We start from the raw sequence: 12,122 nt of genomic DNA on the forward strand, positions 1-12,122 counted from the left end.
TTTTAAGTCACATGGGTCAAATATTAACAAGGGATATCATGGTCAAAATAGTAAAAGCACATAAAGAAAAATAGCATGCTATATATTAGGAAACAATATAACAATGATCACTGGCTTCTCATCACAGAAAAAGAGAAACCAGAAGACAATGTAACAATGTCTTTAAAACATTGAAAGATAAAAAAAATGTAAAGCTAGAATTACACATACACCAAAAGTGCCTTTCAAGAATAAAGACAAAGATATTTTCAGATGTTTCAGATGGAAATTTAGATCTTCAGGAAGGAATGAGGAGAACGAGAAACGATACATATGTAGGAAAATATAAAAATTGTAAAGCATAATTACCAAAAATTGCAAGGAGCCCAGGTGTCCATCCACAGAATAGATAGAAAAACTAAAACTGTGGCATATTTATACAAGAGAACAAAATTTAGTGATAAAAATGGGTGAACTACTGATACACACAAAAATGACTGTGTCCAAAAACATGCTGAGTCAAAGAAGCCTTACACCAAAGTCTTCCACCAAACTACATGATCCATTTCATGTGAGCTCTAGAACAGACAAACTAATCTCTAGGCGTGAAGCAGGAATTGACTGGGGGGCAGGGATGACGGAACTTTCTGAGGTGATGGGAATGTTCAACAACCTGATAGAGGTTTGCTGCACAAGGGTATACATGTTTGTCAAAACTGATAGAATACCAGTAAAGTTTGTGCATTGTACTTGGTTTTACCTTTAAAAAGCCCATAAACAAATACTAAATTCTAGTTATCTATATGAATTATGAAGTATTTATGGGTGAGGCCTATTGGTATTTGCAACTTATTTTGAAAGATATCAAAAAATAAGAATTGATTGATGGCTTGAGGATTGCATTAACAAACATGTGATAAATATTATAAAATGACAATTGAAGACTCTAGGTGCTGAGTGTATGGGTGTCCATTGCATAGTTCTGTCAATTTTTTCTATGCTTGAAATATTTTAGAATAAATATTTTTTAAAAGTTTGGGTCTGGAGTGAGATTATCTGGATTCATATCTGGGCTTTAGCACTTTCTAACTGTGACCTTGAGTGAGGCACTTAACCTCTCCATGACTCATTGTTCTCAACTGTAAAATGGGAATAATAAGAGTAGTTACCTCATAGGGTAATGAATATTGAATGAATTAATAAATATAAAGCACCTAGACCAGTGCCCACCAGTAAGTACTATTTTCTATTTTCAATCCATTAAAGTACAGTATTTTTCTGTTTAACCATCTTCTTAATTGAAATTGCTGACTAATTTCTTGGAACTTATAAAGGGAATATGCAGTATGTAATTTAATTTCCTACTGACAAATTAAAGTAATAATAGTATTCAACTGCAATAATAGACTGTAATACTGTGACATCTCTATTTTTAAAACTCAGAGCTCTGCTTTTTACATTTTCTTCTGCTTTATTGATTTGTTTATCTTTCATCATCAGACTTTTAGATTTATTCTTATTGTTTTCCAGTTGCTTGCTTCTACCTGTTTCCTCTTCTAACAACTGCCTCTAACTTGCTAGATGTAAACACCATAATAAAAGGCTGTGAATGGCAGTCCCAGATCTCCAATGGAAAAAAAATCAACTATTGTTTTCTTGTCCTGAGATATAACTTGAAGGGTTGAGACTGATGAATGATGACTCCTGGATTAATAAAGCACAACGTACTTCTTGTAGATTCCCAGATTCCAGACAGGTTTAGAAGAAGCTGACGATATTTCTTTTTATTATAAGTATAATCCAAAATACATCACATTTATTACCTGTTAACTTAAATCCCCACAGGTAAAAATATTCCTATGTGGAAGGACTGACAAAGGCAGCTAGCTGGACAGACCAAACATCTGATGAAAATAGCCAGGGACATAAGCTCTAGTCTCCAAAACTAGCTCAGGCTTCACCCCATTCATTGCATAACTGGTTTATATTCTTGGATTCTTCTTGTACTTACATCTCTTTACTCTAGTGTGGCTAACATTTTCTTTATTCCAACTCTTTTTCTTGTCCCTGAGATTGTTTTACTCTTTCCTAATTTAAATGACTTTTGATTTATGACTCTTGTCTTTACATTCTCTGTAACTATGTTCTGCCCAGAGTTTAGCCAGTTTTGGCTAAGGCTCCTTGATATGTGTGCCTAACCTAGAATTGACCTACTTTGGGTTCCAGTTCTGGGCATTTTGGTGGCTTCAGATTTCCTGATGGCTCAACTCTATTCTTCCTAAGTTCCTTTGTCATAATGACTCTCAAACCCCTTGCAGCACATTATTGGAATATGCTGTCTTGCAGAAAGTGGTTGCAAACAAGTAAGTCCCTCCAAAATATATTTATAATCATATGTGCTTATTTTTATTTATAATTCTATATTTCAGCATTTTAATTTCAGATATATTTTTATAAGTGAGCTCCAATTTTTCATTAAAAGATGTTCTTTCAGTTTTGTATGTCATATAGGGCAATACATTTAACCATGGTGTTTGCTTTTGACATTCATTTATTTAGCAATCATTTGTGGTACATACATTCATTAAGTGCTAAGCACTGTGCCAGGTATCAGTGCTGGAAATAGTAAGAAATTAGAGTCACTGAATTTGAGGACAATGGGAGACAGACTTGTAAACAAATAAGAACCAAGTTATCTTGGTCATCTCTGAAAATTACTACATTTCTAGAGCAACAGAGACTGAAATTAAAATCATCTCCAACACTGGTGGACCTGGATTCTCCAGTGTTTGTTAAATTTTCCAATAATCTGACAAGAATTAACACCTTTCTTCATGAGGGAGGCAGCAGTCTAGGACATTACGCTTCGGAATGACACAGTCAGTATAGACAATAGGATTAGAAGTCCATAACCAGTGTCAGATAGCAAGATCTCCCCATCTGCTTCTGATTGCAAATTTTCAAAGAACAGTGAACAGAAGGAAAGCTTAGTGGCAGTTAGAATACCAGGAAGGGATCTAGATGACTAGGGATAGGACCCCAGTGAGGGTCTCCTGCCTCACTAACAAATGCCACTATGTCAGTGATAAAGGCAATAGAAAGTGAGGTTGCTGGGAACACAAAAGTAGAGTTGATTATGCCTTAAACAGTCCTCCTTGAATCTTCTAAGACACAAATGTTTTGGTTCCCTACCAGTGAGTCTGGGAAAGTGGTCTAAGCCAACATTCTAAGTCTCTCTCTGTCCCCATTTTCTCCAGTTGTTCTCAAAATTCTACTGCTTTGTGAAATTGGCCTCTAGGATTTCTGAATTATCCTTTGTTACTCCAACAAAATGAGCAAGTTGTAAAATGAGCCAAGATCTTCCTAGAATTGTTTTTTCTGGTAAATTCAAGAATCTGTCAGATCCTTGACCCAAAATTCCTGGCCAGTGGCCACATTCGAGCTCAACAAATGAAATAAAAAAGTATCCTTTGTTACTTCCCAGAGGAATGCAAAGGGATTCCATCATGCAACCAGATTCTATAACTTGTCTTCAATCCTAATGTCCTTGATGCAACTGGTTCCCCTGAGATGTAAGACCTGATCTCAATATCTGTTTTAAAAAACCCAAAACTAGAACTATACCTTGGAGCTCTTGGGGACCATTCACAACCAGCTGACCTCCCAAAGTATTCTCTTAATCTGAAGTGAGACTGTGGATTTTCTTGGACCCTCTTTGTTGCTCAGGTTCTCAGCAGTGGGAGTAAGCTCATAGATCCACAAACCATGCCCTAAATCTGCGACCAGATGGAAAAGCTCTGAACTCTATAGCTGTCATAAAAGGCCAACCATAAACCTCTAGCATCTAGTCTGGCTCTTGGTTAGCTTGAGATATGTACAAAACCTTCAACAATGTACCAGGCCCAGGGTGGCTGACTAGATGTGACTGTGTCAAATCTGCAGTTCACGAATCTTGGGGTCTCTCAGAGGATGGAGAAGGGGAGAGGATGGTAGCCTCTGATCAACAGTCTGGTACTGAGAGCTGTAGGGAAAGAAAATCCTCTCAGTGCAGCTGATTTGAATTATACCAGCTCTTGAGTGCATATTAGAAATCTTCTGGTGCTAATATTGAAAATCTAAGAGCCAGAGGCCCAACCTAGACAGAAAATTTCTGAGTATCTTGGACTGGGGGTCCCTTGAGATGAATCTAATATAGCCTGCTAGACAGAAAGGTTCCTTTGGCTGATAGCCACGCTTCACCCAACCACCTTTATAAAGCAAGCAAAGACATCATTACATTTTCTATGGTTGTTTTTTCTTGTCTGATATCCTAAATATGAGAACTGAAGCTTATACTGGAATTGCTGAGGCAAATACCTGCTTTCGAACATTACTTCTCCAGAAGATTTACATGCCTTTCACTTCTCTGGGCACCTTCTCCTCCTCAGCTCAAGAATATTCCTTCTTCTATGGGTGCCTGTTTGGCAATGACCTTACCAGATGTTGCCATTCTGCCACAGATGTCCTCGTGCAAAACAGCTCTAAAGTTTGAAAGTAAAAAAGGAAATGCAGCTGGGAAATCCACCTTATCCTCTTGCTCCCAGTCCCCTCCAAAATAACCAATCTAGCCATTTCCTTCCACTCTTTTCTTTTGTTTCCAATCCACCAAATCTCATATTTAAGCAATATGACTAGAAGTCACACGGTTCTGGGGACAGTCTGGGTTTATGCCTGTTGCTGAGAACTAAATTATTCAGGTCATTCTCTTTCCTTTCCAAAAGCATCTGAGTTAGATGATGAATGACACAGCCCCTCAATCAGTGAGCCAAATGCTTGGCCTCTCTGTAGCTTAGTTTCTAGGGAAGAGGCTGTGAGGATAGATAAACATGGCATTCTCTCTCAGCACCTGCAGCTGCATTTTCTTAGAGATAACGAAGCACACGGAAGAAAGGGGAGGCTAGAAGTCAATGTTTTTCCTTGCCCTCCTTCTCCCACTCCTCATTGCCTTCCTTGTCCCTCAGTTTGATTCCCAGAGCACAGACTGCCAGTAATGCAGTCAAGCTGTAAAGACAGATTCTGCACATGTGGGATGTGACTGCCCAATGCAATCACAGCCCCCTCACTTTCATTTTTCCCACCTTAGGGAATTAAAACCACAGCATCTAAATAATCAACCTTTATGCTTTCTGGGAAGCTGGAGTTGATCCTAGGGGTGAGAAACAGATGCTAGAATAGGCTTGCCAAAGAGAATTATGAAATGGTCTATATGTGTATTTATATTTAGATAAATATATAGAGATTGATATATAGATAATATATATATTATTCTCCTATGCATTTATCAAAAGATTTAGGGTAGCTTACAAGGGTACGGACCATAAAGCAAGATAATATAAACTAAGAAAAAATGAAGCAAAAAAAACAGGATGGCAGATTCACATAGTAAGGATAATTTAGCAAATGTTAATTTCACCCTGAGAGGAAAAAGGAAGTGAAGGGTAAAATGACTTCTCACCGTGTTTCCAAACTATTTTGAAACAATTATGTTCTCTATCAGACATTCACAATCCAGCAAACCTCTTGCACCAATGACATTCAGAAAATTGTAAAAACAAAAAAACACAAAGTAATGATAATAATGACAAGGCTGATAAACAAGTTAACTTGGGACTAGAAGGTACTGCACACATAAGTGAAGGAGACAGAGTTAATGTGATTACTAACTGGAATCTATATTGTTGAGAATGTAGGAACCATACCTGCTTTTATGAAGTGACCAATTTAGATTGATACTTTTGTTCATTGGAAACACTTGACTGTATTTCATAGAAATATTATGGCTTATATTTCACTTTTCCCACATTCTATGATGACTCACAGCTAAATTCTCTGATGCAGAGCATTTTCCCTGAGAGCTCTCTGATTAGCAATTTTTTCCTCTAGAGTTTGAGCTCAAATGATATTAGATGCATTGCTTTATTTCTTGTGAAGGATATGAAAATATTGTCTTTTAGGAATCATCATCTTTTAGGAAGCATAAGACTGTGAGGAAAGATGATTGAAACTCATGAAATTTTGAAAGATATGGATAAGATTAAAATAATCAATAATTTTAACAGTAAAGCCCTAGAGACATAATTGAGACTCTTCTCAATGGATGCGATCTTTGGCAGGCCAGGATATGGAAGCAACAGCCCCTCTCACAGTTCAAGAGAGCGAGTAAGTAAGTGCACTTTTTTCCCTGAAGGACTCATTGGCAATACTTTCCAAAATAAAGTTGCATATACTCTTTTGCTCAGCAATTAAACTGCCCTATGAATATTTTGCTGAAGTTTGAGAAGTCGTGTTTGCAAAGTTGTTAATCACAATATACTTTCAATTTCAAATACTGGAAAAAATCAGTGTCCACCCTAAGGAGTTAACACCATAAATTCCAGTGTGTTGCTCTCATGGAACACTATTTAGTCACAGTGAATAATGATACAGACCTGTTCATGTTCACGTGGAAAGATTCCCCAAATAAATTATTTAGTAAAAAAAACATAATGTTGAGAACAGCTTGCACTACATTCAAAGAACAGCTTTGAATAAAATGTTTTAGGAGGATCATATACATAGGGGCATACATGCTAGCAGATGCACAATGTTTTCCCTCTGGAAGGAAAAAAACTGCTCTATCTACGGAGAGGCACTGAAAAGGTGTCAGGGGATTCTGCTGTTTTCTGGTTAGTTTTTCTATACTAGTTGAACATAATTTACCATGTATATGTACTACTAAAACCCAGAAATGAGAAGTTTACACGCTGAAGGCTTAAGAATAAAGGACAGATTGAGCAGAACAATACCAATCCACCTAGAACTTTGCAGCTGTCTGTTCCCCTTAGCTTCAGCCAACCTGGTTTACTGCTTTTGGATTATTTTCACATCAGCTGCTTACTTCCTGCTTTGCTTTGATTATCTGACTCCCACACTTTACTTCTCCCTGGCATACAGCTTATCTCACCTGGCTTAACTAACTTTTTCTCCTTTGTCCCTGGACCTGGAGTCTGCCTGCCGCTGAGTTCCGCAAGCAGGTCAGTCTATTTTGGCTTCTTTATATCCACTTAATTCTGGACTCAACCCCTTCACCCTGACAACTTCAGCCAACACATTCCTAGAGTATGTCATCTTGCGAAAGAAAATTGTGAATAAGTAATTTTCTCAAAAACTAAGTATGCATTGCTATCTTGTTTGGGTTTATTTCTTAAGAATTTTTATTCCAGACATTCTTCTGGATTTAAAAACTAGAAAAACAGTCTCGTAAATAAATGAATACCAGCAAAAATCCAAAGGGACAGGTGTTATTTTTCCCCAGATAAAAAGTTCTCCATTTTGGAACTGAACTCTCCTCAAATCTGGTAAACTTGGATTCTGGTGGTATTTCATTAAAACAGTCAGGAGCTGAGGTCTTTGCAAGTGTTGACCATCCATTCAGACTGTTATGACTTCCACTGAGGAGAAGAAATCTGGATGAGTCTTCACACCTGCTGGTCTCTTTTCAAGTTCATTTACAAGAATGAGCCCAAGGAAAGGGTAGTGGATGTCTGAATGCTTTGAGGGGATGCAGAACACTAAGAGATGGAGCCTCATCAGGGCGAACCATTATGACTGTCAGTGGTTGCAGAGAAGGGTTCCAGGAACATGAAGAAAAGCTGCCTGGGTTTTAACTATGCCCACTTGAGCTTCTCTATGGCAACCTCATGGTTCACTAGCAGGGTCCCTTGTTTCTATGGATATGATAATAACTTCCAAGCTGTGCCTGTCCAGCCCACCAAAACAAGCATGCTGGGGGAAGGCCAGAAGCTTTTGAGAACTAACTGTTCTAGTAACTGTAGTCAGTCAGACCCCTGACCAGAAGAATCTGACCAGAGGCCATTTAAGAGCTCGAGAGGAAGGAATCTATTCTTGCCTGGGCTAGAATAACACAAAAGACAGCTTGTTATGCATGTAATGCATGTATTTTCTATAGTCATCAGTAATCCTGAGACCTTCTGGCCTATGGTTTTAGATGCCACTGAATCTGTGGAATACATGATTAAAAAAAAGTTCCAGAACTGGCACATTCACTGGAACTCTGGAGGCCTCCCAGAACTGGCTGTTGACCTCTGCTCCCGATCACTCTGAAACAGTTGGTCTGCTTTTCCAGGATCTACACACACCCCCCAAACTACTCTAGCTTTTCAAATGTAGAACCAAACACATAGACAGCGACCTCTTCTCAAGTTAGAGAGCAACTAGAGAGGAGCTTGGAAACATTTAAGGGTGAGACTAGATACAGACCAGAGCCAAAGTTATAGCGTGTAATTAGGTGCTAAGACCATGCAGCCTCTGGGAGAACTTAGAGAATGAGAGGTTCATGAATGTGGAACCTTACTCTGGAATTTAAAGCAGAAGGGAAGGACTATTCCACTCAACATCATATATTCAGCTGGGGACCATGGCCCCCAAATCAGCATCTTTTGATGTTCTAGGTTAAAACCAAGTGCTCCGGCCTAATTTCAGAGTTTTAAAATCAGAATTTCCCTGGGCAGGGCCCTGGCTTCAGCATTTTTGTCAGCCTCCTGTTTGATGCTGGTACAGTCAGTCCAGCACCTGGCTCCCACCACAACCAAAACTCTCCACAGGGCTGGTTCTCCTCAGTCAGCAACCAGCTGAGTCAATCCAGTCAGAAACGCTGTGTATACAGCAGGGATATCTGTTTGCCAGACAAATGGGGGTTCCCCCATTAGCATGGAGTGTAACTAGAATAAAACTGGCTTATAAATAGCAATGAATGAAAATGGAAACCATGATCCTAGCCAGGAGAAAAGATACACATCAGCTGAAAACCATCCCTAGAAGCCCTCCGATGAAAACTCTTCAGCCGTAAAGCTTCCTTTTTTCAGTGTTGCAGAGGTGAGACCTTGCCTGCATGGCCTTGGTTAGCTCACATTACTAGCAGGGAAGGGGACAGCTCAGGGAAGAATGAGATCTGTCCGTACAAGTTAGTGTCATACAATGGTGGGTGACTGTCCATTGCTGATAGCTAGTCAAGTTGGGCAGAGTTTACAGATGTCCTCTCGTAATAGACCAATCGTGATACGGGTGAGAGGAAATAATAGGACAAGACTCCCAGGAATCAAGAATGTCCATTTTATGCAAATTTCCCCACCACAAGTTTTCAAGAGTCTCTGGTGGTTGACATAGGGCTGTGGGTCAGCCTCTGAGGACCCCAGTTGTGTTGCAGAGCCTGAGTAATGAGATCTAGGGCGGGGGCATGTTAGGATACTTCTTCTATAAGTAAAGAATTGAACAAAGTACTGTTGTTTCCATTTCCAGTGTGCTTTAGGTCTGTATTCATCCTACCTGGGCAAAAGTCGTGGGAGTGTGTATCAACTGCCCCCTCAGAGCCTCTCCCGCAGGAGGCTATGAGACAGAATGCCTGGTTCCTAGATGCTTAGCTCTGGGTACCCCCCTCCAGTGGAAACTGACACACATTAGGTCCAGGGATCTGTCCATGTTATCTGGAATCTGTTGGTCCTTTTTCCTGAACCTACATCCAGTTTCAGGGTTTTTTCTTTTTGTTTTAAACCCATTGATGGCTTAAAAAAAAAAAAAAAAAACGGAAGCTCATAGTACCTCTCCTCTGAAGGCAGAATTTTAATAAATCCCAGTAGTCAACAGTAGCACATTTATGCCAGACTTTGATTTCTCCTATCTTAATTAGTGGATCAAATAAATTCAGCAATATTCAATATACCTGATTGTTTCATGCAAAGGAAGACCACATACCTAAAACAAAATTTAAAACTGAAAAGAGAAAGATGTTAAAGCATATTTTGAGAATATTCAAAAGAGTTTAAATACGAATTGTTAGTCAAAGCATACACATTTTTTGAGGCTGGAGGTTCACAGGTTAGAATATACTTTAAACTGTACAGGTGGCAAAAGATCATGACCTGGTTTTGAATCGTATCACTTCCTCTAGTGCATTCTAGTGAGGCCTGTCAAAGCCCCTTTTACTCTTATATTGAACTGGACTTTAAATGAGAGCTAAAGAGTGAAGTGGATAAAAAACAGAACAATTTCTTATACAAGCAACAGTTACACATGTTATTACCCTTCACAAAACCGTGTAATCTCTGTTGTTTTGTCCTTATTAGGATATGTAAATTTTTGATGCGTCATTTACAAATAAGAAAAATAAAGCTTAATCAAAAGTTAAATAACTTCAATTTCACAAAAATGGAAATCAAATTTTATCATTTTAAATTCAAAGTCTTCTTCACTGGACTTCCAGTACATCACTAATTAGCCAGGTAACCTCATCAAATTATTCATGAGCCTTATCTTCTTTATTTGTAAAACTAGAGGCTGGATTATAGAAACTAATTAGAGCTGGTCATAGCAGGTATGGTGCTCAGGACTCTTTATGACAGGGCCCAGCTTCCTTCTATTTTGCTATAAACTACTTTCCTGAATGATAGCCAGGAAGAAAAACATCCACAAAAAGCACCATCCAAACTCCTCCGCATTTCAAGAGATTTTTCTAGCCAACATCCAAACTTGACTCCATCATTTCCATTAATGAAAGGAGCCCATCAGTGTGTCATTCCTCATGTATTCATCATTTCTCCTGCTTAGACTGGTATCTTACTTATTGAAAGCAATATATAACCAGAGTCACAATGACCACATCATCACTTCTAAAAGAAAACCTTCAGAAGGTATGCATATTACAAAGCTAAACAATGAAAAAAAAAAAAAACCTGTTGATCCAAACAATACCAAAATGCCCAGCCGTTAAAACTGGGCATGGTATTTCCCATCACATCTACGCCTCTAATCTTATACTGTTGATTCTTACATAAATCACTAAGTTACTTGGAGTAAAAGATAATACTCCTTAAAAGAAGTATACTCCATCCTGCGTAAGCTTTTATTCCTTCTGTTCTATCATTGTGTCATGTAACCTAAAAGTCACTGCCATACAAGGTTTCTAGAAATTTTACACTAAGAGATCATCTTGGTTTCAGAAGCTTACCTGGTGGGATGAGAAAACTGACCACACATACATACAGTGCAGAGCAAACATCCACGGACCACTGCTGCTCTTGAAGTAGCTCTCTTAATTTGAGTCCAGAATCTTAATCTCCTGCTGGGGACCCAGGGGTGTGTAAGGGGTGGGGCAGGTGAGGTGGGTGGGAAAGGCTGGCAGCAGATGGCGGATATCACCGTCCTGGGACTGGGCACTCAGCAAGAAAAAGGCACTTACTTGCTACCATGTGACGGGTCTCCACCAGCATCTAAGGGAAACCTGAGAATCTGGGCTCTTTGGAGCCCCTTTGTCCTCCTGGGCTTCTCCTTCTTCCAGGATCCCTCTGGTTTCCTGAGCTCTGGTTGCTTAGGTGGTGTTGCTAGGCTGGCGTCTGCCCTCACCAGCTGATGCTACTCAGGCCACGGATAGCTCAGCAGTAAACGGGCCCCACTGAATTGCTGGCTAGAAAGAGTCTCTGGGGCGGCTGCCCAGTCGCTGACCCAAGGACCCCTCCTGCCCAGATGCGCAGTTGAGCCGCGCCCGCCGCCTCGAAACTGTTTTTGTGTCCTTCCCACTCCTCCCTCCTCTCTCCAAGCCACGCCACCCTCTCCCCCGCCCTCATCCCTAGGCCTGTGCAAGACTTCAGCCTCCAGACCGGGAGTGGGCGGGGTGATGCTGACAGAGACCAGCAGCAGCGGCTGCTGCGGCTGGAATAGCAGCAGCTGCGGTGTCTCCTCCACCAGCTGCCAGGGAAGGGCGGGGCGAGAGGAGCGGGATGGGGCGGGGCGGGGAGCGGGAGAGGGCTGGAGGGCAAGAAGGAATGGAGAATACAAGAGCAGGGATGCAAATGAGGGTGGGGGAAGAGACGTGAATGAGGGAACAGGAGGGAGAGAAGACGAGAGGAAGCTAGCAAACTCAAGGCTTTACCTCGGTTACTGGCTCTCTCTCCTTGCCTAGCTACCCCCGTGGAGCCTGTCAGGGACAATTGTCAGCCTGCATCACTCAACTCTGGACATTGTTGTGGGGGGGGTGTGGGTGTGTAAGTGTGTGTGGGTGTGTGTGGGTGTGTGTAGGTATGTGTAGGTATGTGTAGGTGTGCAGCTGTTCA

At 40.4% G+C, this 12,122-nt stretch overlaps 1 protein-coding gene and 1 pseudogene across 1 annotated transcript in view; both read right to left on the reverse strand.

Annotated features, from left to right (window-relative positions):
• Window positions 1–11,542, reverse strand: part of SCN7A (sodium voltage-gated channel alpha subunit 7) — a 70,485-nt gene extending 58,943 nt beyond the window's left edge. The window contains exon 1 of the mRNA XM_031678410.2: window positions 11,252–11,542. Coding sequence (XP_031534270.2) covers window positions 11,252–11,282 — 31 coding nt within the window. The 5' untranslated portion in view covers window positions 11,283–11,542. The remainder of the gene's footprint in view (window positions 1–11,251) is intronic.
• A 114-nt stretch (window positions 11,543–11,656) lies between these two features.
• LOC102543033 (DNA primase small subunit-like) overlaps window positions 11,657–12,122 on the reverse strand; it is a 30,796-nt pseudogene continuing 30,330 nt past the window's right edge.

This window comes from Vicugna pacos, chromosome 5, assembly GCF_048564905.1.
Source record: "Vicugna pacos chromosome 5, VicPac4, whole genome shotgun sequence".
NCBI lineage: Eukaryota > Metazoa > Chordata > Mammalia > Artiodactyla > Camelidae > Vicugna > Vicugna pacos.